The sequence below is a fragment of the Eublepharis macularius genome, chromosome 12, assembly GCF_028583425.1.
Source record: "Eublepharis macularius isolate TG4126 chromosome 12, MPM_Emac_v1.0, whole genome shotgun sequence".
In the NCBI taxonomy this organism is placed as follows: domain Eukaryota; kingdom Metazoa; phylum Chordata; class Lepidosauria; order Squamata; family Eublepharidae; genus Eublepharis; species Eublepharis macularius.
The window spans coordinates 17,936,850-17,963,660 of record NC_072801.1 but is presented as its reverse complement, the minus strand read 5'-3'; the positions used below and the strand labels follow the sequence as shown (position 1 = coordinate 17,963,660).

Here is a 26,811-nt window from a genome sequence, read left to right as displayed (position 1 = left end):
AAGTTAGTGGTAGGGTGCAAGCTTTCGGGAGTCACAGCGCACTTCTTCAGATACTTGTGACTCACGAAAGCTCCTACCCTGCCACAAATTTTATTAGTCTTATAGGTGCTACTGGACTCTCGCTCTTTTCCGCTGTGCGTATTTTGTCTTGCTTTTCTCCCGGAAGCAAGTTATGACATAGCCTCTCCCCTCTCTTGTTTAATCCTCACAACGTCCCTGCGAGGTGGTTTAGGATGAAAGTGGCGCAGAGTGAGCTTCTGCGGCAGGATAGGATTTCAGCTGGGGCTCCCAGATCCTAGCCTGATGCTCTCTAACCCCGTTGATAATAGTAACAACATTCGATTTATATACCACCTTTCAGGACTCCTTAACGCCCACTCAGAGTGGTTTACAAAGTGTGTTATATTATCCCCACAACAATCGCCCTGAGAGGTGGGTGGGGCTGAAAGAGCTCTGAGAGAGCTGTGACACTGACCCAAGGTTGCCTAGCTGGCTTCAAGTGGAGGAGTGGGGAATCAAACCAGGTTCTCCAGGTTAGAGTCCTGCTGGTCTTAACTGGCTCTCCGTTCCATGCTGGTGAATGCTTCCACTACCTAGAACAGCAAGATTTGAGTCCAGAGGCACTTTAGGGACCAACAAGGGGTCTGAGGAAGAGTGCTGTGACTCTCGAAAGCCTACACTCTGAAAATCTTGTTAATCTCTAATGTGCCCCTGGATTCAAATCCTGCTTTTCTACTGCAGATCAAGGTGGCTACCCACTAACACAACCAAAGAACCAAAAAGGGGCCACGCTGGATCCAACCAGTGTTACATCAAGTCCAGCATCCTGCATCACACAGTGGCCTTAACTCCTCCTTTCTCCACCACCGCCACCCTGCCCAGCAAGATTTCCAGTTTGATCTCCGCATATCTCAAGAAGTGAGTGCAGCTCATGATAAATCCATGCTGTTAGTCTTTAAGATGCCACAAGGTTTTGGGGTTGCCACGGTACCTGCTTATAAAAACTCAGAGGGGTGTTGACTATAAATTCACATTGCCACTTTTTCTTTTTTTTATTTTAAAAAGTTGAGCGATAATATGGGGGGGGGATACTGAAAAGAAAAAGCGGGATTATATAACATAATTATTTAAATTGGAAATAATTATATAACAAAGAATATAAACCAGAAAATTTTCTCCCCAACATCCCCTTCATTAAAATTTTAAGACACGGTCTATAAAATATGATAATTAGCAACTACATTATTGCTTTCATCTTTACACGTTCAATATTACTTACTTTCGCCACATTCTCCATGCCCACTATATTTAACAAATAAGTAATATATCAAGAGTAAAAAAGGAAAATCTATTATCTATCTCATGTTAAGAAAATAGGGGATGATTCTGATCAAGTGAACCACTTTGGTGTAGTGGTTAAGAGCGGCAGGACTCTAATCTGGAGAGCCGGGGTTCATTTTCCACTTCTCCACTCGTAGCCAGTTGGGTGACCTTGGGTCAGTCACAGCTCTTCCAGAGCTCTCTCAGCCCCACCTACCTCACAGGGGATTGTCCTGAGGATAATAACAACACACTTTATAAACCGCTCTGAGTGAGCGGTTTTCTTTCTTCTATATCTAAAAGTACCATTTGGAATAAAAACATTATTTTTGGTTGCGGAAAGTCTTCCCAGCAATGATTTAAAAAAAAAAATCCATCTGGATAAATCTTCTTGTATCAGTTTCTGAGTCTTCTGATTTTTTTTTAAAAGAATGCGGTTTTGTCCATCAAATTTATTTCTAGATATTTAATAGGATCAGTAGCTACTGTGCATTCTATACTCGTTATATCTTCTTCCTCTTGCTGTGTTAAAAATTTCATCATTTTTGTCTTCTTCCTGTTAATTTTATATCCTGAAAAGGATCCACATTCTTCAATATGTTTTAAAGCACTTCTCACTCTGTTGGTGTGCACGAGTGGAAAAACAGGCCCCTTTCAAGACACACTTTTAATGGATTGATTTACAGTCCCATTTCAAGCTGCCTGTACTTTACAACACATGTATTGTTTGTATCTTTGCTTCTTGCAGCAATAATAGAATGTCCCGTGTAACCGTAACAGACTAATTTATAGTGGCACAAGAATTCTGCGGTCCTAGACCTTATTTTATCAGCTGCATGAGGAATTATCCTCGGTTGGTCGACAGGTAGATAAATGGGTCCGGTGTGGGGGGGATAATGGAAACAGTGGAATCAGAAAGCCAGGAACTATCTCTGGTGTGTATATATCTGAACTTACAGGGGAGGATAATATATCATGTGTCTGCTGAAGTGGGCACACACACTAAAAGAGCCACAGTAAATCTCCTAGCCTAACCAGAGCGGCCTTCTCTCCGTGGCAGCAACAAAGTCCCACACAGTGTCAGAACAGCTGGACGTTCAAGAGGCAAGAGCTGTTTCCTTAGAACAGATTACATGCCACAAGGGAATAAATGCTGCCATTTTTTCTTGCTCACAGACTTCGAGAATGACTTGAACACGTTAAAATCACTGAACCGATTTTAATGTTGGCTTTAACAACAACAGACCTTGGGCTATGTAAAATCTCCGCTCACAAGCAGAGCCATGCCGCCACCTTGTGTGTTTGTCACTGCAGGGCAGCACAAGTCAACGCTGGACTCATTCCTCGTCATCCTTTGAGAGTAGCTTTTAAGGCTCTGGGTTCCAAGCAGTCCCTGGAAGTGGTTCCAAGGCAGGTGAGAAAATAACCTTGCTGAAGACAGGCAGGGACGTGTTTAGGCATGTCTGGGCACGAGGAATCCTCTATACCACCAACTTCTAGAAGGAAAGTGGGATTTCACTGCCATAAATAAAGTGCTGTACCCTCACAGAACCCTTTTGACATCAATTTGCCAAGGAAAGCCTGCCTGTTTGGTATGAGACTCCTATTGTATTATTATTTAATGCAATTTTAAAAATCAAGCCAGCATGCCTCCTTGTTTTTATCATCTCAACAACCCTTTGAGGTAGGCTGAGCTGACAGTGATTGGCCAGAGATCACCCAGTGAGTTCCACAGCTTACTGGGAATTTGCACTGGCATCTAGCTTGCTGTTTTAACCACGCCACTGCATTGTGCAGTTGAAGTGATCATGCTGCGTAGTGGTTTGCATGGAGTACTAGTTACTTAGGCATCAGCATGTGAAATAAGCGTGTGCTTTCAAAATATGCCTTAAAACAGATGCCCTTGTATCAGGGGACTGTTGAGGCAGATATTCCATTTTCTTGTTTCAGAGAACTTTGAAGACTAATCTGGATCTTTTACTGGAACCCCGATTCTAGTCTGAGATTCTAATCACTGCATACACCATACCTCCCCCTGCCCAGTATACATCTTTCTGTATCTAATGTCTGAGGGAAACCAGCTTGAAAATTACAGGAAAAATACAGAAAGTACAGGAAAATTACAGGAAAAATACAGAAAATAAAACCAAGATCCACACACATCCTCATGGATACTATTGTTTTTAAACAGGACACCCACAAAAGTAATATCAAACCGCAGGTACACAGACTGAAACATAAAAAACATGGATCAAAAAAATATGTGGTGCTGCTACAGTGCAGAAGTATAAATCTAAGACACGGATCCTCATGAATTCATATTATTTTTACTTTGATACAAAATAAAAACCACAATCATAATGTAGATCATGTCTTTCTCTATAGGCAGCACCAAAACAATCATGCATCCCCCACATGTAGGATTGTATGGTGAGTCTTGGATGACCTCATGTAAAAATCCGGAAGATCAATGAGGATCCATGCTTTTGAAGCATGTTTTGGTGCTGTGGCAGTGCCACAAAGCGGTGGCTGCATGATTTTGGGGGGTGCAGGTTGTGGTAATTGACATGATATGAGACTGTATGGTGAGTTTGGGGTGACCCCATGTTAAAATCCAGAGGATTCATGAGGATCCTTGCTTTCATATGACATTTTTGCGTCGTGGCAGTGCCATGGAGCGGTGGGTGCGTGATTGTGTTGGTGCTGTCTGTAGATTAGGACACAGTCTATAATATGATGGTCTTTTGTTTCAATATAAAAATCGTATGAATTCATAAGGATCTGTTTGAAATAATCTCGATCCAACTTTTATACCCACTCCCAAAATTACATATGCAATTTGCACACTAGACTGAGAGTCTTTGCCGCCCCTATGCTTCTCTTGTTGGAAGAACCTGCAGTATGAGATGCCAAGGGGCCTTAGAGCTCTTGTCAGTGAAGATGCTAAGGACTGCCCCTGGGCTCTCTGAGGCAGGAGTGCCTGCTTGCCAGCCACCTCAGTTTTATACGCCTATTAATGCACCCCAGCCAATCTTACTCTGCAGGAGGAACACAGGCTGCGAGCGGACTTTGTCCTTTAGGAACAACAGCACAAAAAAAGCAATACACGCAATAAATAACCGAATCCACGCCGTCCCGCCTTTCCTGTACTGCTAAGTGTCCCAGGAGGGACTCGAACCCCCCAACTCAGCATCTTTCCGCCCGACCGCAGGCGTCACTGACAATGCGCAATCAGAGGCATGTCGTCATCTTCCTCAGGATGAAGGGAGGGGGGAGCCTTTGGAACGTTCCATTTTCAAAAGAGGGGAGGACGAAAGAAGAAGGGGGAGTCTCAGGGAACTCACCGCGGCCGCCGATGAATGACGCGAGATCTGCCGCTTTCATCTGCAGCCGGACCTTTCCCCGGGGAGCGCCTTGGGCTCCCCGTCGCCTCTTTACACACAAGCGCGTTGTTCTCATTTTGGTTCATGCCTCTGCGCCCAAGCGGCCTAGCGGCGTACGGAAGCCGGGAAGGCTGGGCGGCCTCTCCCGTCGCCTAGGTGAGGGCGCAATTCCCCCCTCCCCTTCGCCTCTGCTGCCGGGCACTTCGTCAGCGCTGCCAACGTGGAGCCGGCCGTGGCGAAGGCGGAAGTGCTGCGGGGAAGAGAAGGAGGGAGCCCTGAGCCGCCGCCGCAGCCATGGAGAGCTCCTTGGAGAAGGTCGGCGCTTGCCCCGGCTGTTTTAAAGGGGAGGGGGCAAGGGGGAGGGTCTCTTGCCAGTCTTGCGGGGAGGGGATCCGGTGGGTGGGGGGAGAGGGGGCGATCGCGACAGGGAAGGATCCCGAGAGAGCGCCTTGCAACCGTGGGATCTCTTCTTAATTGGGGAGGGGGGTCCTTTTCATTATTTAAAAAAGCGATCATGTTAAATAGATTGCCTTTTTGAGGGGGTGGGATTTGTATTTTTTTCTAGCTGGGGAGAGGGAAGGGAATGTAGCTAAAGTGGTAGATCCCTTACTGTGGTGTGCATTAAGGGTGAATAATGGGGCAGGTATTTATTTCTTTTTTTGCTTACTTTGTTTATACAACACTTTTCTCCCCAAAGGGGACCCAAAGTGGCGGTCAACGTTTTGCCCATCTCCATTTTATCCTTGCAACAACCCTGTCAGGTAGACTAGGCTAAGCTGGTGTGGCTGGCTCAAGGTCAACCAGTGAGCTTCCGTGACAGAGGAGGGATTCGAACTTGGGCCTCCCAGATCCTTGTGGGGTGGCGCTCTTACCACTACACTATGCTGACGATTAAATTAAATTAAGCAGTTTAATAATGCATTGATCATGAGTGCTCTGATCTATGTCATTTCTTGTGGTTCGTAACACACATTTTCCCCTCAAAGCCCCTTGGGATTCTCCCCCTCCCCCATCAAATTACCCTCCCAACAACCTTGTGAGGTAGGTAGGGTGCCACCAAAGTGGGAGACCATGTGATTGACATGTAAGAAGGGCCATGAGAATAAGAGAATTGTATATCTGTGCATGTGCTGCCAAGTTGCAACTGAAAACCCTTTACTGGAGTCGCCATAAGGCAAGTAAGAAGCAGACGAGGTTTTGCCATTGCCTTTTTTGGCAGTCCCCCAACCAAGTACAGACACCCTGCGGAGCTGCTCAGATCTGACAAGGTAGAACTATACCATGCCACCTTCCCTCCCCATTATTAGGGAGCTTAATAATATTTATTATTATTATGACCAGTGTTATATATGATGATTCTTAACACATACAGCTTTCAACCATGGCATTCAGAGAGCAGCACGTGCGATTCCTCTTCTCTCCCATTTTATTCTCCCTTCAACAACCCTGTGTAGTAGCTTAGGCCGTGGGAGTGGAATGCAGCCAGTGGGGTAAAGCACATCCTATAAGAGCCATCAAAATTCTGGGAATTAGGGAGTATTATCATGGCCAATCGTAGTATTATTACTATGAACGTTAACATGGCCACCTTTCCACCGTGGAGCTCAGAACAGTGTCCATGATTCCCCCCTCTCGTATTTTGTCTTTCCAATAACTCTTTGTGAGGTAATTTGGACTACTGGGGGAGGGCCTGCAGCCAAAATGATAGAGCATCTGCTTGACAGAGCATTAAAATCCACAACAGTGGGCGTGTTAGTATTATATTGACCAATCAGTATTATTATTGTGAAATTTAACACACCTTTGCTCCTGAAAGCTCAAGACAGCATGCATAATTTCTTCCATCCCATTTTATCCTCCAAACAACTGTGTGAAGTGGGATAGGCCAAGTGACGGTGAATGGCCTGGTTTTGGCCAGGCAAGAGAGGCATTTTGAACTTCTCAGATCTTCTGATTGTGACACCATGGGAAGAGCTCTGCCCAGGGCCATCTAGACCTGTCTCCTGATTCCTCAGAGTAGCTTACTCTGTGATACACACCTCATAAGCAACTTGTCCTGTATTATTGCTTCTTCCCTTGTAACCAGTATTCAGAGATGTGCTGCTCCTGAATGTAGAACTTCCATTTAGCTAGACTGATATCTGTGGTATCTACAGCAAAAAATACATAGTGGGGGTGGGGGTCTTGGAGAGACACTGCCAGTCAAAAAAGACAAAAACCAAGGGTCTGACTCTATTAGGCAACTTCTTCTGTACAATGTAGTGATTAAAGTGTTGGACTAAGATCTGTAAGATGCAGGTTCGAATCCCCAGTCTGCCATGGAAGCTTGCTAGGTGACCATGGGTGAGTTGCACAGTCTCAGTCTGGCCTACCTCACAGGGTCTTTGTGAGGACAAAATGGAGAACAGGACTGATGAAAGCTGCTTTGAGTCCCCATTGGAGAGAAAAGCAGAGTATAAAGGAAGTAAATAAATAAAATTCTGTTCATATCATAAAATTCTGTTTATACTCATCAGGTAGGGTGCATTTTTTTGGGCATGGAGATTCTGTTGCTGACCTTTCCAGTGAGAAACACCACAGGGGGGGGCGGGGATCTTGGAGAGCCACTGCCCATCAGAATAAACTAAACTGAGTGAGATGGATCTGACTCATTTGGAAACCTCATCTGGGGAAGGGCCAGTGTTCAGCAGCTTAGAAGGCTAGATCCAAAATCTCTGGCATTTCCAGCTCTGAGAATCTCTAGTAGCAGGACTAGGAAAGGCCTCAGAGTGCCAATTAGAATTAGTATAATTTAGTGATCAGGGTGTCAGATTGCTGAATCCCCTGCTCATTGAGCTAGTCACTCTCCCTTAACGGGATAAAATGGGGGGAAAGAGAGAAACGTACCCACCTTAAGCATTTACTATGGAAAGGCAAATAGATCCCTGCTCCTGGCCTTGAAGAACTACAGTCAGACAGAGTAGATAGCACTAGGAAAGATGGATCAATAACAAATTTGCATGGGTATAAAGTGGCTTCTCATGCTCTGTTATGCAGCCTAGAAATAACACTGGTGGGGATAGAGTTCAGATGGGTGAGATTACATGATAGATGCACATTGTAGATCAACTTCTTTTGTGCCATAATTTTATTGAAATAATACTTAGCTCCAAGAATTAGGGTTCTCTTCATCTTTTCTTTTTCCCTTTAAGCATCTATCCCTGCAGACTTTTAATTTGTTCAAAATAATGTTCTGAACTTGGGTGGGTGGGAAGGGGGAAGGGGAATGCTTAAAGGTGTATGTGAATTTTATTGTTCTTTCAAAGCCAAGGAGCGTGCATGATTATAATACACTGAAGATGCTTCTCTACAAAGCATTTCACAATTTAGTGGCAGTGCTGGTATAGGACAGGAGTATTGTTCTGCTGTTGACCTGGATCTGTCAGATAGTTATCAAAGTAGTAAAGCTGTTCTCAACTGTACTGCAAGGAGGAGCTCCTATTACTGAAAGTTCTTCAAAATGATGGGGGGGGGATCCTACCAGTAGAAAACCAACACTGCAATCCTAAACAGAGCTATGCCCTTCTATGGTCCATTAATGAGCTTAGAAGAGTGCCACACTGCTTCTAGGAAGGGACTATAAATCTGGAAAAAGGAGGCTCTAGATAACCATTCTCTCGAACTTGCTAACTTTCTATGAACAGGAAATCTTTTTTTTTTTGGTAGGAAGATTGTATCAGGTGAACCTCCACCTGTCATCCGAAGTGGAATAGTGGAGAAACGGGTTTACCACTTCACCTGTTGTTTTAGAGGATCGGGCAGTAGACAGTTAGCAGTGGACAAACACCTACATCCTCTTAAGGTCAGAAAGGGCAAGAAAGGGATTTGTTCTGAGGCTTGACCAAATGCCCTTTTGCTGCTGAGAAATTAAAGTGACGAAAAGACGTCTTCACAAACAAAGAGGTCAAGATGGTTCTGCAGCCAAAGATAAGCCAGACTGTTTCTTCTCTTGCTTCTCTGGCCTCTCCCACACTTGTTAGGAATTTTACTATTTTTTAAGCTCTAAGGTGTCATCCATTTCTAGAAATAAAGTGAACTTTATTCACAGAATCTGAAGCCGAAGAGGAAATAGAAGCTACCTAGAGAGTGACCACAGAGTAACAAGAGTTTATAAACTCATGATGTGAATCAGTAGGTTTTTAAAAATATTGTCCCATTCTTGTTCTTCGGAAAATATGTGTGAAGGTTCCCCCCCCTCCCCCCAAAAGGACAGCCTTTGCTTTCAGAATTAATCAAACATTTTTGCTTTGTGTTATATTTTGTTCATTTATGACCGTGGCCTTGAAATATGTACATTTGAATGATAATTCAGAAATCCTTTTATTTATTTTTATTTATTCATTTATAGCCCACCTTTCTCACTGTGACTCAAGACGGGTTACAGAATACAAAACAAGCCGACAGCAGAGATTTCCAGTTAACCGTGCAGTAGGACTAGGATAACAGAATCCGATAACAATGCAGATAGACAATCCATTTCAGCTGCCCAGAGATTTACACTGCAATCCTAAGAACTGTTACTCCAGTCTAAGCCCATTGATTTCAGTGGGTTTAGACTGTAGTAACACTGTTTAGGATTGCCCTGCTAGAAGCCTCTAATATTGCAGCTCAGGATTTTTAGATGGAGGTCTGATTTGGCCCCCTGGATGGGAGACATCAGTAGCCCCATGCAGGGCTTTTTTTCTGGGAAAAGAGGTGGTGGAACTCCGAGGGGTTGCCCTTGGAGAAAATGGTCACATGGCCGGTGGCCCCATCCCCTGATCTCCAGACAGAGGGGAGTTGAGATTGCCCTCCACGCCGCTCAGCAGCGCAATCTAAGCTCCCCTCTGTCTGGAGATCAGGGGGCGGGGCCACCGGCCATGTGACCATTTTCGAGAGGTTCCGGAACTCCGTTCCCCCATGTTCCTACTGGAAAAAAAGCCCTGGCCCCATGTAAGAAAGAGGCAGAAGTATTATTAAATATTTTTAAAGATTGTATCAGGATCAGCTCTGGATAGCCTGACATGGTGCTAAAAGAGGAGCAGCTGTTGAATCCTAGCCGAGGCTTATCCTACAGATCACGAGGGAATTGGGAGGGATAATTATGCTGGTTCGGTCGGCTGTTCTTGTTCTCTCTGGGTAATATTTTTCACCCGGGATTGTGCGACTGCATGTAGGTGAGCTATTCTTAGACGCTGCAGTTAAGCAGTTAAGCAGATGCCACACTTAAGTTCTACTGTCACATTTTATGGCCTGTGAGTTTGCTCCCAGTTATATACTTTTATTCTTTTATTTTTTGTTTGTTTGAGCTGCCACCTCCCCCCACACACACTCTGGTGTGTTCTTTAAGGAACCTGAGTCCACATCCTCCTCCTATAACTAGTTACATGCTTCCTTGACCTTGGTCTCTCAGTGGCAAGAACTGAGGCTGATACATTTATTTAGTTCCTTAAGCAGTAAAAGCTTTTTAAAAATGGACATTTGGGGAGTTAAGTTTTTTTTCTTTTAAATTGATGTTTGTGAGAATGTGGGATAAGGCAGGGAACTAGGGAAAAAAGAGGAAACCTTTCAGACAAATGGACAAAACCAAAGTTCAAAAGGGCGTAACATTCAGGTTAAAAAATGGTACAATAAAACCACCTTGAAGCCCCTGATAAAAAATGATAAATATATTCAAGTAATATATGCAATAGAAAGTAACAGTATCAATTATTACTATTTTAACAGTGCATTAAATCGTGTAAGGCACGTAAAAGCATACAAAGTTGAATAAATAACAATAGAAAAATGATTCAAATACAACTCCCTCAAACATTCAGAAGACAAAATTGCAAACAAAGCTGCGTATAAGGCTCCATTTAAGTTGTTGTTCTTCAGATACACGTTATGATTCCTTCTAAAAAGCCAACAAAGTACAGAGCAGTGAATTGCGAGCTTTTTCTCATACCAAAAGACAATTCTTTTGGTTCCTATATGCTGGGCAGTAAGATGGTAGAACAGGCTCTGTATCTTCAGACCTCAAGAGGATGATCATATTTTGGGATGCTGTCTTAAATGCTCCTTAAAAATAGAACACCAACACAGCAAGCAGACCTTCATTCCTTGCTATGCTAGTTTTCTCCTTGCAAGGTAAAGGACATTCAGGTCAGGCAGTCACTACCTGTGATCTGCAGTGATACATCTTTTCTACCATATCAGTTCTCCTGCTGCACAACTCGCAGTCCCACCCATTCCCATACAGCTGGGTATAAGTTTATATTGTGATACATAATTGTCTTTTTGAAAAGATGGCATGATATATGATCAAGGTTAATTAAAACCTTAGTCAATTAGTCATGTGGATTCTAATTGATCAGTCAAATCTGCAATAAAAGTTTTTGAAGATATGAGCCTACTTCCTTTTCTTCTTTGGTAGAACATTAACAAGCCACTATAAAAATTACAGGGGAGAAAAAGCATACAGCTTTTCCGTTTGCAGAGTCCAAAGTTACGTGGGATTCGTGCAGTTTCATCTCTCTTGCCACTGCATGTGCCCCTCCTGGCTGATGAGATTCCTAAAGTACTCCTCTTCTCGTTGCTCTCTTGAGAACTCAGTAGGGGAGGGGAAACTCAGGCCTGGAGGCCTGCAGGGGCCTCAGCTATGAAGCCCTGGGGCTGGTAAGTATGACAAAGATGAGGACAATGCTGGGGCCAGAACCTTCAGGGTGCTGTGCCCAGAGAGCTCTTTGCCTGGTGGATCTGTAGAACCTGCCTGGCAGGTGAGTACAGAGGAGGTGCTAACTAGCAAGCGCTCTTGGAATGTCTCAGTTGTGTCTTCCTTTAGTTATCCTGCTTGGTGACCTTTTTGGCCATGGATCTTTGCATGCACTGACATACTGCTTGGCTGTTACAGGCAGTGATATGTAGAAGACAATGTTGTCTGAATCTTACTTAACTGTGTATAAATTTTGGGACACTGGTAAGAAATAATATTAAATTTGCAGGTTTATGTTAACTGTAAGTACTGTGACTGGTGGTAACCTCCCTGCTTGCATGTGGACTTTGCAGTGGTAGAGATATTAATAGTAATGAACAGCCCAAACTATTCCCTGGAGCACATGGATTAAGCTGTTTATGGCATTTTCTCCTATCCTACTAAAAGATGATTTCTCTGTGATATGTAAAATACATAACTTGGTGCATTAAGAACAACTCAATTGTTTTTTAAGACATTTCTTTGCCACAAAAATCTTCCTGCATGTCATGCCATAACTGTGGCTTCTGACTCTTTTTGTTACTTGTGTTATCATCACAACATCCTGGTTGTTTTGGCTGAAAACATCTGAGGATGGGTCTTTAGTGCAATTATTCTGTGTGGCAAGGAAGTAAAAACAGGAATGTAAATATGTGGATTTGTCAATAGCACTGAAACCAGTTAGGACGGGTAAGTTTTTGATTTGGTTGACTTTTGTGCGTGCGTGTTTTGTGAGAAGTCGGACTGGTACTCTTTTTCTGTAAACTACCCAGTTTAGCTGACAATCTAATGCGTTATCTATATTAACCCCCACTTTTGATAATATAAAGAATGCCATGTTTTTCCTCTGCTCTCAGCCTTTTAAGGGACCTGGCTGATTCTTGTGCTGTTAAAATGATATCTGACCAAGCTTTGAGGTTCTTATATTTTGGTTTGGGGGCTGTCAGTTCTCTGCTGTCAACTCAGTAGCGGCTTTTCCTACCACTGCTTTATCCCTTCAAATCTGTGCAGGAGGCATAGAAGAAGCCTTAAGATTAAGTCCGCCACATCTCCCCCCCACCCCTCCCCGCTTTTGTCTTTTTTTAAACATCCAGTGTGATGGATATTTCCGGGGGACCCATAAGCTTGAATGCTGGTTTCCTGTTGTTTGTGTTGTTCCCAATAAAAGGTAGTGCGTGGCTTTTGTGTTGGGGCTTTGCTTTGGACCAGTGTGGCTGATTTTTTGTGTTTGTGCATTTCAACATGCTGTGAACGTTGAAATGTTTTCAAAGGTTTGGAAAATGGGTAAATAGTTACCTGTGTAATGTTGAAAGTCCAAATTTTTGTACTTAATTTTTTAAGGTTTTATATAATGATTTTTATACCAAAGCTGTGTACTTCAAGTATCATATTCTTTTATGTTTATAAGTAGATGTAATGGTTACTAACTGCAATAAACGGATGACTGCAGTAGTTACCTGTGCCTTCCAGAGGCACGCAACCTTGACACGAGGGCATGTTAATAATGTTAATTTTTCTCAACAAATATAATAATATAATAACATATAATAATATAATAATATATAAAAATATGTATCTGGGTTAGATGGATTGTAGCTTTGACCTGGGTGGCTCAGGCTAGCCCTATGTCATCAGATTTTGGAAGCTAAGAAGGGTCAGCCCTGATTGGTTCTTGGATGGGAGACCAGCAAGGAAGTCCAGGGTTGCTATACAGAGGCAGGCAACGGCAAACCACTTCTGTGAGTCTCTTGCCTTGAAAATCCCACAGGGTCGGCTGTGAATTGACAGCACTTTCCTCCACCGGATAGACTGTGAACTTGTTAATGTTTAAACCAGTGGTACTCCTTCTGCAGCTCAGGGAGTTCAACATTTGCAATTACCATAAACTACAAGAGCCACGTGACTCCTGTGAGCCCTGTGCACAACCCTACCAAAGACATGCATGCAGTAATATAAGAGATGGTTGTCTCTCCTCAATGCTGCTGAACCTTACCCTTGTCTATCTGGAGTGAGAGAAAGAACTTCCCTCTGTGCCCTTCCCACTGTTTCTTCAGCATGAGGCAGAGTAGGATGAGTGGGTGCCAAGGGACCGGTACGAAAACAAGTTGGTTGTGGAGAAAGAGGAGTAAAACCACCACTACCGCACTGTGGCCAACTTGCTCTTTTCCTGGGTGGTGGTCGTGGTGGTCGTTCTTCTCTGTGGCCAGCTTGCTCTCTTCCTGGCAGCTGCCCAAATGCTGAGATGGGAGCACAAAGGCTGCAGAGAAGGGCAGGGGTTTGTTGGAGAGGACGGGCCCTTTATTTCCATCCATGGCACGACCTGTCGTTTAGGAAGGCTCTCAGCTTACCCGTCCTCTAGACCCTCCACCAGTGGCCGTTTCAAGGCGCAAACCACCTGCCAACCATAAGCCACGTGATGCAATGGCCTTGCCCGCTTTCCTAAAACATGGGCTGGGTGCCACATTGGGGTACAGTGCCCAGAAGAGCCTCAGGTGGCATGTCAAAGATGAGTGTCACTGGATTAGACAATAAAATTGTTGGTAGTTTAAACAGTTAAGTGAAATTTACATCACTTGTGTTCTCGCAATTCAGTGTGTGAGTTCACTTGACCAAGAAATACAAGTAAAAGTTTTCCTTGCTGATTTTTTTGATGTACTGAATACGTTAGGAAGGGACAAATAACTGCGGATGGAAGGTGGCCGTCTTGAATAGCTCTTGGTAGATCCACAGTGCAATCTTAAGGAGAGTTACTCCAGTCTAAGCCCATGAGTACTCATGTTTCAGAGCTTGGCTTATTTTAGGTTAGATAGGCTGAGTTTGCCACCCAAGTAGGAAGCAAACGCCTTCAAATTCACCTTTTGCCAACCAGCTGCAAGGGATGAAACTGCTAAACCATAATGAAGCCAGGCACAGTGCGGCCGTTTTGCATTCTCTTTGCAGCCATTCTCATTATGGAGTAGGAATTGGCTATCTTGGGTTGCTGCGCGGTTGCAGCCATTTCTTGGGTGGTCACGGTCTACATTAGTTTAAATCAATTAAATTGCCGGTTTCCCTGTGGTTGAGGCCTGCTTCATGCATTGCAGCGTATTCTGGAGACAGCCACGGGTGCGTATGAGGGTTGTGATGGTGGCTCACGTATATTTTGTGCTGCATACCCAGCCCATTTGCAGCTTTTTGCTGGACCCTGGAAAACATACATGTGTACAGTGAATGTCTAGAATGACGTATCTCCAGCTTGGGCAATTTCTGTGTAGAGTTTTTGTAATAGGCAAAGCAGCCCTGTGTTGAAAGGAAAACCGGTTTGGCCTGATTGGCAACCACCTGCTTTGTAACCCTATCCTATTAATGGCATTCTGGGCATCCGGGAAAGAGCGCTAAAGCGACTGGATCCTGTGGATTCAATGGGTGAGAAGAAGGTGGCTCGTTTCTTACGTTCTCCCCCAAGAAATTCCAGAAGCTTTAACGAGAGGTGAAAATAGGACGCTGCAGGGATGAGGCAGGGCAGCTTATGGGACTGCATCATCTTGGAGTTTCTTGTGGCTGCTTTTGCCAGTGGACTCTGATAGGCATAAGATGGTATTGTTTTGAGCATCTTCTCACAAGGGGCTCTGTCATATATTGCATAGCAACAAGTCAATCATTGCCATCGAATGTACCCTCTGCAGATCCCAAGGCAATACTGGATCAGAGATAAACATTCCTGCGTGACGCCTGTGTGTTGTTCAAGCGCCCGCTTGTCACATGCATGCTTATGTAAAATCTTTCTAACCCATACTACCAGCATGATGTTCTTTATGCAAAAGTCACAACAGTTAAGTGTTACGCAGTAATTAATAGTATAAAGACCTGTCCTAAAGCCATGCGCTGTCCCTTATTTGATTCTTTATAACCAGTTTGAAAAAGAAGAGCAAGATTCGAGTGCAGTAGTACCTTAAAGACCAACAAGATTTCCAGGGTATAGGCTTTCAAGAGTCAAAGCTCCCTTTGTTAAGTACCAGAGCTTTGGCTCTCAAAAGCTTACACCCTGGAAATCTTTTTGGTTGTTAAGGTGCCACTGAACTCAAATCTTTCTCTGCTGCTGCAGACCAACGCAGCTACCCCTGTGAAATTAGAGAAAGAAAGCATCCTAGACAAAAACCAAATCAAAGAAACAGATTGTAATACGGACGGAGCTGGGCCAGTTCAAGGTATTTTGTCCCCCCAAGCAAGGCAGGCTGGTTGTGTCCTCCTGCTCTGCTGGTGGCCAGGAGCAGGCTGTCTCGGTTCAGTCCTGCCTGTCAGCGTGGAGTCCTTGGAGGCAATTCCCATTGACATCCACAGTGCTGGCACCCCAAGCACCTGCTTGGTGGAGAAACTGGTCCTCCAATGGACGAGCGATATAAACAGAATGAGTACAGCAGACAAGAAAGTCAGTCGGGATAGGAACAGGCGGATCAACTACAAACCAAAAAAGGCCCCAAATATAAAAAATGTAATAACTAACAGAGAGCCTCAGAAAACCCAGCTGCTTTTGTTTGGTATGAACAAATAGATATGGGGGTGCAATTTCCACAGCTGAGCCACAACAACAGAGAAATCTTTACATTAAAAAAAATTAGATGCTAAAATGTTAGTTTTGATCATTAGCAGAGGGCCCAGCTGATGTTGGACAGTTAGACTGGAAACAGGACTTGGTGCCGCCGCCGTGTTTTCAGAATGGCTCGTGTGAAGCCCAGGTTCAAATCCCCGCTGTGCTGTAAAACTGGGAGCCCTTGAACCAGTCTCCCTCTCTCCCTTCCTCTCTTTTTTTACTCTCACCTACCTTAATTTTAGTTTCAAGTAGGTAGCCACGTTAATCGGCAGTAGAAGAGCAAGATTTGTGTCCAGTGGCACTTTAAAAACCAACAAGATTTCCAGGGTATAAGCTTTTGAGAGTCAAAGTTGTACCTGACAAAGAGACGCTCCAAACTGTATACCTTGGAAATCTTGTTGGGCTTTAAAATGCTACTGATGGGGAGGATAAGTAGAAGAGGGCTTATGGAAGAACCACATAGGCTGCCCTGAGCTCTTTGGAAGAAAAGGCTAGTTAAAAATATACACTGATTCACAAATCAGTGTTCAGTAAGGGTAGGAAAGTGCATTATGCTGAATTTAAGCCTAAGATGGAAGAAAAGCAGGTTGTGATAAAATAAAGACTGGTAAGAGAAGCACTATCAACCCCAGAGAGTTCAGAGTGGATTATCTTGACCGTTTAGGGAGTTTCACCCTCCATTTTCAGAATTTTGGAAGCAGAGGCATAAGGTCTTTAGAGGAAAAATGTTCCCGTCTGCCACCACAAAGACGTATATTGTAGCATCTGTGACATGCTAGCAGTGTTTGATCTCTTTCTGTTGTTTTTTGAAGACTGCATCAAAAATACCAAATGTTACACCTAGCAAAACCCTCTCTTGAGCATGTATCGTGAGGAATGTGAACAATGAGCCGTTTGCTTCCATTGACGTTCTACCTCCGAGCTGGCTTATTACCCAGTTCATATGTCACAACCATTTTATTTATTTATTCAACATGACTTTGCGGCAGGGGAAAAAAAACCTCAGGGTGCCTAGCCAAAGAAACAAAAAATGCAAATAGGTCAAAGCCAGCAAATGACAGCAGCCTCTTATGCTGTAGACTGGCTAGAACAAAATCTAAAAAATAATCCATTTTATTGGGACCAACCAAAATGACTCAAAACAGAGTGCAAGCGTTGGACTTGGTCAGAGTTATATGGAGCAGCTGGGAGGGGAGGGGATAACTCGCTGGGCCAGTGAAAAGGGCCTCACTCTCTGGCCCTCCCTTGTAGCCTGGCGGGCTGCTGATTCATACCGTGCAACATTTCAGAGATGAAAATAAGGACACGCTTGTTAATATTGCATGTCTGTCTGTCTCCCCCCGCCCCACTCAATCACTGTCCGAATATCTCCTGTCCTGCGTGCACCCACATACAGCATTACCTAGTGCCGTATGCAGAGTGTTGACCCATATTGGCTTACTCTGCAGTAGCCTGTCCTATGCTCAATTAAAAGCAGCTAGGGTGTGTTTGTTGCCTTGGCTGAAAATATACTTAATTGTCAACAGCTCGTTTTAGCCGTTCAAATATAGTCGAGCAGCCACAGTGTGAGCCACCAGGATGTGCCTTTCATGGGGACCTTTAATGTTCATAGGGATCTTTAAGCATGGACAAGATGCACCCATTCCCTGCACTGGAACTGACAGCGCAATTCTATGCAGAGTGACTCAAGCCGATTGATTTTGTTGTGCTTAGACTGGAGTAACTCTTGTTTGGGAGGGCTGCAGCCTTAAATCTTCCAGAGACCTGCTTTGGGAAATGGAATCTGAAGAATGAAAGAAACTTGCACTAGTATTTTAACAAGCTCTCTCCCCAAGGCAAAGAAGGGAGCAATATAGAGACAGGGACTTAACAGGGACATGGTACAGAAAATCGGGACGGTCTTTGGTAAATTGGGACATTTGGAGTGTACGCTGGGTGTGTTTGAGACGGAGAGAGCCGGGTGCTAACTGACCTGGCTCTGCTCTCTTTGTGTTAAGGAAACTCTGCTAACGCAGTTTCATCTTCCAGTGCCTTGAGTCCTATACGCCACCTGCTAATCTGAGATGTGCACAGTAATTAAACGAGCATCTTTGTTACTGTGGATTCAGTTTTAACTGCGAGGTTCTGTGAGGCTGTCCCCCCTTTCCTTATAGCACCAATGTGATGCAGTCCAGCACTTCTTACATATTGTATATTCTCTTATCACCTTACCCGATTCTCAGAACACGCAGCAATCAGGATGTACTGTGAGCCAATTTGGACACTGAACTGCCGCTGGAGGGGTGGGGGATGTATCTTTGTTTGAGCATGTGGTGTATCCATCTCAGTTACAAAGGGGGTAGCCGTGTTAGTCTGTCGTAGCAAAATAAACAAAAAAAATCTAATGGCGTCTTGAAATAAAGCTCATCTTGAAATAAATAGCTGCTTTTTAAGGTGCCACTACATTTTTGTTCTTTTCATCTCAGCAGACTAAAGAGTCTGGGACTTTTCTGCAACTGGAGTGTGGAGGGATGTGATGAAAGGTTTATTACATTATGCATGGGGCAAAGAGAGAGAGGACCAACTCGGGGCCACCTAAATGAAGTTGATAGGCAATAGGTTCAGGACAGACAACATAAAATACTTCTTTGCTTAGCAGGTGATTATAATGTATCATTTACTGTCAGAACATGTCATAATAGCTGCTAGCATACATGGCTTTTTAAAAAGGCTTTAAAAAAATGATTCATGGAGGAGGAGAGATCCATCAGTTACTATTGGTGAGCTGATGACTAAAGGGAACCTCCAGAGGCAATAAATTACTGAAAGGTCCATTGACTGTATAATAAACTTTGTCGTTAGAATACCAGCACTAGGAGACATAAAGGGCAGGCCTTGGCTTTTGTCCCTCCAGGATAGCTATTAAACAAGATTCTGGACTGGATGGACCACTGGCTGTCCAGCAGGGCTCTTCTTGCATTCTTGCGAGAATGTTCAGCTTCCAAGTAAGAAATCCCCAGAGTAACGCACCCACTGAAGGTGTGTTTTCTGTGAGTTAGGCTTCTTGGATATTACATTGCATATACAAGAGAACCAGTTGCATGACCAGTTACTCACATTGAAGAACAAATTCATCACCATTGAGTTGACTATTAAATATCTTTGCGATGTTTGTATTGGAGGGAACCATCCTCTGGCTTGTTTCTGGCCACAAAAGCTTTCCTTAATGATTAGGGTCTTGGTACTTCTTCTAGAAGAGATTTAGACTTGGGTTTTTCTAATGTCTGGAGAACAGTATTCCCAAAGACAGGAAGCAGCCTGCCAGGGATGCCTCAGCAGAGAATGCTGAGAAGTGGAAACCCACTGGGCTAATGCAAATATAAGATTGTGCTCAGAGAACAATGTCACAGTTGGTTGGGCTGGCTGCAGTCTTGTGTGTCCTCCTTGGGGCTTTTGTTTTTGGGCAAACCTCCCCATGGTCTACCAGTGTGCTTTAAATCTGATCTCTCTACAATGAAGGCATAGCAACCACTGCATTAAATTATTCTGACTGCATGCTGGGTCAGGCCCATGTCCACTTTTAGGGAGCAAGCCTAAGCAGGTATACTCAGAAGAAAGTCCCGTCTTATTCAATGGGCCTTACTCCCAGAAAAGTATTTTTAGGAATGAAGCCTTTTGGGAGAAACACAGACTTTGCAGGTACGATGGAATGCAATTTAAAGGTTTCCTCAGTGCAGCACTCAGAGATGGAAGGAAAGGAGCTAATAACAGCCTGGAATGATAGCTTGATTGATAGGCTGCTCCCCCCTTTCTCTGAGTGGCTAGTCAGAATCAGCTTCAGGATGACAGTTGGGGCTGACAGGATTTTGAATGAGTAGTTGACAGCTGAGTGTGTGAGAGAGTCTGACAAGTAGGGTCAGACAGGTACCCCTCTGCAGTGAGGGAAAAGATATCAGTTGCCCTAACTGTAACACCTTTGTTTTGAGTGAAGAAATTCAAAGTGTCAAAGCCAGCACAAGCTGAAACCCATTTACACAGCCAAGATAGAACTGGGTGTGTTTTATTGGCAGAGTGAGTAGGTAGTAAGTTGAGACTCCCATTCAAGCCAAGTAGATTATGTCTTCTTAGGTGAAGAGGAATAATTCCTGCCCAGTGTCAAAAGGGGGGTTGGCTTTAAGGAGGACCCCAGGTCTGTTGTAAGGGAGAACTGTGTTGAACTAACGTCTGGAAACCTAAGTTTAAAAAGAGAACTCTGTGAAGAAACTCTGTTACTGAAACCAAAGTATTGAACCAAACACCACTCATCAATAAGAAGATAGAAACTAAGCTTAAAGGAAACTCTTTTGCCTGAAACTTAAAAAGAGTATTCTTCCAGCAAGTTTTACCTCAGCACTTTCATTCCCTAACTGCCCTTATTCCATCCCTGCCTGTACAATAAAGTTTCTGTTTCTTTTCAACATTATTCCGCCTCCAGTGCCATTTCATACACAGAAGAAGGGAGCTTCTGCTTTTCCCCCCATCAAGTTTCTGGGCTGGCCTAAAAAGCCAAAAATATAACTGTTTATCAGGCTGGGACGCAGAAAGAATTTTAAAACCACAACTAGAGATACGCTACTTGAGACAGCTCAGCCAAGGCAGGCAAACTTAGATTTTGGCAGGAAAATCTGCCTCAGAGTGGGGGGAGTGAAGGGGGGTCCATCATAGGCAAAAAGGTTGAGAGCAGGTGTGACTTAATGGATAGAGTGTCAGACTAGGATTCTGAGAGAGCCAGGTTTGAATCCCCACTTCTCCTGTGGAACCTTGGGTAGATGGCATTCTCTCCACCTAACTTAACTTCTCCGTAACTTAACCTCAGGGTGATTGTTGTGAGAGAATAGAGGAGAGGGAAGGGTGGTGTTCTAAGCCACTTTGAGCCCCCATTGGGGAGAAAAGCAAGATACAAAGAAAGAGATGCAAATGTAGGTTCATCGGTGACTTCTCTAGTTAAAAGGATGTCAAGGAGCAGGTGATGAAAAGGCTCCTCCCTGCCGGAGACCCTGGAGAGCAACTGCCCACTGGAATAGACAGGATTGTCTTAGGTGGTCTTAACATTCTAAAGCCCCTTCGAATGGTACCTCTAATTCATCATTCTTTACAAGAATCCTAGCTTTTAACTGGTGACCCACCAGAAATGGTCACCACCTTTTGTTACAAATGCCTGCACTCAGGGCTTTTTTTTCTGGGAAAAGAGGTGGTGGAACTCAGTGGTGGAACTCAGGACCGCACAATGACATCACTTTGGGTTAGTTGGAACAAGGGGGGAGGTTTTTAGAGTTTAAATTGCCCTTGGCGAAATGGTCACATGGTCGGTGGCCCCGTCCCCTGATCTCCAGACAAAGGGGAGTTTAGATTGCCCTCCGTGCTGTTCCAGCGGCACAGAGGGTAATCTAAACTCCCCTCTGTCTGTAAATCAGAGGGCGGGGCCACCAGCCATGTGACCATTTTCAAGAGGTGCCGGAACTCCATTCCCCGTCGTTCCCGCTGAAAAAAAGCCCTGCCTGCACTCAAATTCATTCTCAAGTAACTAATTATGTTTACCCTTCACAAACAACCTGCTTTGTTTTAATTTTAGCAGAACTGTACTGTTGGGACTGACTAGGACATGTTTTTTAAAAAACATACCATTTTGCTTTGATTGCAGTGTAACCACTAAAACTTACCAGCTTGAATTTGTTTCAGTATTCCCAGCTGCTTTCTCCAGCAAGGCCAGTTACTCATCCTGTTTGAATGATACCCACCCAAAGACTAAGTTAACATGTTTTACACTTCCTTAAAAGTTATACAATATCTTCAAGCAAATGTTTAAATTTTTCACAGATGCATCATGTGGCGAGAATGCTAGTGCGTTTATTTTAATGTAGGGTGCTTCGGAATCAGGACTGCAAAATTACATCAGATTCATTGGGGCCCAGAATCTGATCGTCAGGAATTAGCCTCATATAAGGCTGAGAAAACTCCTCATCCTTGGGCCTCAGATGTTAAAATTTTAAGCACCTGGAAAGCTTTCAGTTCTGGCATTAATTACAGCACCTCTCTGGAGTTTAAGAACAAACCTTTTCAGAAACATTTCTGAAAGCATGGCTGTAATTAATGCTGTTGGCTCTGCTTAATATATGCTGGGGGTGGTATTGGTGTAGAAAAAGGAGTGGCAGTTTGTAAGGCTAACACAAATATTTCATATTTAAAATTACAGATGGTTGACCCTACCTTAGCAGAAATGGGAAAGAATCTTAATGAGGCCATGAAGATGCTTGAAGACAATCAGAGGTATTGGATAGTAATAGCCTACAAGAAGGCTGCATCAATATTGCATGGCCATTGCTGGAGATAACTTTCTGCTTGGTGTAGTAAGATAGGCCATGGTTGGAAGAAATAGTATTTTGTTCTGTTTTCCCGTCCTGATTTATAATTAATTGTAACTAGTTTTCTGTGACAAATGACGTGTGTCTAAAAATGAACAATCCCAACTGTGATGAAGATAAAACCATCTCCTCTCTTGGATCCACCCAGATCTGGCTGTGCCAGTCCAAGCAAAATCTGACCTCCCAGACACAGATGCTACAAGGGGATTTAGACCCAAACTTGGGTCTGCAGAATCCCCAGTTGTCCCTCTTTATTTTCTCCCATGTATGAAAGCAACTGTGATTCATTCTTCCAGGGGAAAGAATACAGTATAGCACTAGGACAACAGTATTATGGGATGGTGGAAGGAGGAAGAGATCAGAATACAAACAACTCTTAACATTGTATATTCCAATTAGGAAAGCAGAGGAAGAAAATGAAAAGAAGTATACAAGAAAAGATATTCCTGGCCCCCTTCAAGGCAGGTGAGTATCCTTTTAATAGATCGTTGCTTTATCATTGGTGTTTATTTAAATAAATAAATGGTTTGAGTCCATGTTTTAGTTCCATCTTTTAAAGCCCCTCTGTGAGGGCTTGGCCACAGGAAATCAGAGTCAGATCTCAGGATGTGTGAAGGGACGGGATACTTTAAGGTTGGAATGGAGGCTTTGTTCGCAGGTTTAATCCCCTCGCGTTTCCAGATCTCGACGTCAAATGAAATGTGATACTAGCAGATCTGCAAACAGGTTCCCCGTGTTTTTGGAAAGGGAATTTAGCACTGGCTGGAATCCTAAGTTTGGACCGGGACTGCCAGGGGAGGAAAAACCTTCATGCTGTTTTTCTGTGCTATTTTCCCAGCTTCGGCTAGCTCTTCAGAGGCACTGTTGCCCCCCTGGCAGAGGCTCTGTATATTTTCCCCTACAGGACATGTAGCAGTGGCAAAGGATGAGCAGTTCAGGTGGAAAAACAGCACAGCGCAGAAAAGTTTAAACACCGCCCCCCCTCCCTGTGACTCCAGCTGTCATCAGGAACTTCTGTGGCTGCTGTTAGTCTTGAAAAAAAACATGGGAGGGTGTGTGGCTGCTTTGATCCTTGGTGCAAGACAACTTACTCTCCTCTTCCTACACCTGTCATTCTGCATGCTTGCCCACCTGTCTCCCAATATCTCCTTAAATAGCACAGTTCCAGTGGACTGTGTGCTTTGTGTGATCTCGAAGAAAAGAAGCAGCCATGGATAGTTTCTCTTCCCAATTCTTTAGAATGGTTTTATGAATCTTTTGTATTGCTTTACTAGTTGTATGAATACATGAAACCACCTTCTACTGATTCAGACCTGTGGCCTGCCAGTCTTGTCTGCTCAAACTGGCAGCAGGACCTGGGCAGAGGTCTTTCACATCATCTACCACCAGGTGTTTTTAACTGGAGAGGCTGGGGATTGAGCCCGCGATGCCACAGTGCCCCTCATAATAATACCCATGATAATTCATTGTTCAGGGCGAATATTGTTCATGACATGCTGCTTTTCTAGACAAGTTACTCAAAGCAGCTTACAAATGATCACAAACGCAAGATGTTTGTGCATGAATATATCTTTTTTTAAAATGCATGTTATCAGATACATGTGTTTATATTGTTAGAAGTTGAGACTCTGCTCCTTTTTTGAACATCTGTCTCCTCTCTTTATGCCGTCTTAATCTGTATGAGAGATAACTCTCTTGATTTGAGCTGTAATCTTATTTTTAATTTCTTCTTTTCTTTCTGTAGTGGGCAAGATATGGTGAGCATTCTTCAGTTAGTTCAGAATCTTATGCACGGCGATGAGGAGGAGGAATCCATGCAGTCTTACAGGTGGGCATTTGGTGCTCTGCTAAAATGTTCTCTCTCATTTTTTAACTTACTTAGATAATTTGTGTCCCAGCTTTCACGGACCTTTACAAAGTGGCTAGCAAAATCAGGGCTTTTTTTCTGGGAAAAGAGGTGGTTGAACTCAGTGGGTTGCCAGCACAGGCAGAAACTCCTGGCAGGAGATGGTGCCCCTGGTACAACATGCATGCGCACAAAGTGCACGCATGCTCCCAGGGCCAATGATGTCACTTTGGGTCAACTGGAACAAGGGGGGAGTATTTTAAAGTTTAAATCTCCCTCCGCGAAAATGGTCGTATGGCTGGTGGCCCCACCCCCTGATCTCCAGACAGAGGGGAGATCAGGGGGTGCTTGCCTGCGGAGGGCAAGTTTAGATTGCCCTCCGCGGCACAGAGGGCAATCTAAACTTTCCTCTGTCTGGAGATCAGGGGGCGGGGCCACTGGCCATGTGGCCATTTGCATTCCACCGCATTCCAGCTGGAAAAAAGCCCTGAGCAAAATCATTTTTACAACCGCAACAAAATGCTAAGTTGTGCATCAAAACGGTCTTGATGTGTGATAGCGGAGAGGCAGTCCAGCAAGGGCTTGGGGCTGAACAGGTGGGGTTCCCACTTGGCCCTTGATGGCAGCTGGTCACTAACTTTTTATGCCGTTGTATTTTTTAAATTCTGTACTGGGACTTGTGAACTTATTTAAAAATCTATTTGCATTGTATATCAAGAGAGCATGATTAAGAACACATTTTTATAAGAGATGAATACCCGCATTTACTGGAAAGGAAGACAGCCCTGAATGTAAGATGATCCCCTTCATGGGGAAAAAAGGCTATATACAGAAAAAAAATTAATTGTTGTACAAAACTACCACCATAATTTTTTGACAGTGCATTCGGGAAAACCAGTTTTCTTTTCAGGCCAATGAGGTGTTTAATGCTGCCATTTACTGAGTCAGACTTCTAGGGCTCCCAAGTTAGTATTGTCTGGTTTGATTGGCAGTGGTTCTTCAGGGTCTCAAGTAGGGAATGGACTTCTCTAACTTCATCTGTCCAAGATCCAGTTAACTGCAGATGCTGGAGACTATACCTGGGTCCTTCTGTATACGAGGCATGTACCCCTCAAATACTTTGTTTAAACAAAGTACAAAGAACCGTTTTTGTTTTTCAAAGTTTTGTCTTTTTCAAGAAGTCTTATGCTGAACTGAATTCCATCGTTAATAGCAATGAGGTGGAACATGAAATGTTCCTGCTGATAGTCCAATTCCTACAAACTGCTGGCATCTTCCGAACTGCTAAATGGGTGACAATTTGTGAGAAGTTCTTTTTTGTGTGGAGGGGGTGCAAACATATTCGTCAGAACATTTTGACTGCCAACCTAATTTTCTACATGTGCTGGGGTTCGTTGCTGTTTTGTAGGGATTGACTCCCACCTTTTAGCTTCTGTTTCTGGATAAAAATATATAAATGTTTGGTAACTTGCTTCCATCGGGGTCATGGGGGCAGAGAATTAGTTTCTACAGAATGCTGGGGAAATAATACGGGGTCGTGTGTTCACTTCCTAGGAACTGGCATGTAACCAGTTGTCAGCTTTAAGGTTTTTTTAAAAATGCATTTCACAAATGACAGATGGTCACCATCTGAGAGGTATAGAATGGGCTAGGATGACTTTAAAAAATCATCTCTAATTTATTTTAAAGGACAAGATTTTGAATCACTCACAAGTCTTCCTAAGGCAAAGAGTGTTTGGAGTCAACAGGGAATGACTCATTTCACCGTATCAAGACTGTTTTGAATGATATGTGGAGGTTTTCAGAAACATGCAATAAGCAAAAACTGAGACACTTAATTTGTGTAAAAGAGATGATTCTAACATATTTAAACAGAGAAGCTAGCAGAGGGGCCCACCACTCTGGATCAGCTTTCAACACCTCTGGGATTATCACATCTGGGCCCGAAGCTTTACTCTGATTTTAGTTGCTCTATAAGAGTTATTATTTCCTCCGGGGTGACCGGAGGCCACTCTGGGAGACCATCCAGGGGAGAATAAACCAGTTGCCTTCCATTAGAGAAGTCCTCACAAAATAGGTCAGAAAAATACTGAAACCATGTATCAGGGGAGATGGCTGATATTTAAGGGATCTCAGAGCAAATAGCACCATTAGTTATGGCCCAGAACTGCTTGGAATCATTCAGGGTAATGGCACATAGAAGTTGTTCCCATTGTTTATTAATAAAGATCAGCCTTTTGATCCTTATAAGATGATGTAAATGATTTTTAATTGTCTGATACTCCACCGGCAGGCAGGTAGCTGCAGAGTCACGAAAATTACAAGATTCTAACATATTTCTGGTTTTGCAGACTCCAGAATGTGGGTGAGCAAGGTCACATGGCTTTGCTAGGACACAGCTTGGCCGCCTATATTTCTGTGTTGGACAGAGAGAGGTTGCGGAAACTGACAACTCGGATCCTTTCAGATACAACCCTGTGGCTCTGCAGACTCTTCAGGTTTGTGTGTATCATTCAGCATTGGGAGTGGCTTCTGATTAACATCAACCAGAGAAAAGCTAC

At 43.7% G+C, this 26,811-nt stretch overlaps 1 protein-coding gene across 3 annotated transcripts in view; it reads left to right on the top strand.

The window, feature by feature from the left end:
- The first annotated feature begins 4,798 nt into the window (after positions 1 to 4,798).
- PDXDC1 (pyridoxal dependent decarboxylase domain containing 1) overlaps positions 4,799 to 26,811 on the top strand; it is a 54,101-nt gene continuing 32,088 nt past the window's right edge. Inside the window, exons 1-5 of one of the 3 annotated variants that reach the window (XM_054993008.1) lie at positions 4,799 to 5,018; positions 22,236 to 22,309; positions 22,804 to 22,869; positions 24,149 to 24,232; positions 26,602 to 26,748. In XM_054993008.1, coding sequence (XP_054848983.1) covers positions 4,998 to 5,018; positions 22,236 to 22,309; positions 22,804 to 22,869; positions 24,149 to 24,232; positions 26,602 to 26,748 — 392 coding nt within the window. In that variant the 5' untranslated portion in view covers positions 4,799 to 4,997. Of the gene's footprint in view, positions 5,019 to 11,215; positions 11,379 to 11,405; positions 11,480 to 22,235; positions 22,310 to 22,803; positions 22,870 to 24,148; positions 24,233 to 26,601; positions 26,749 to 26,811 lie in introns of those variants that run through there. The other 2 variants (XM_054993009.1, XM_054993010.1) reach the window with 2 other exon arrangements.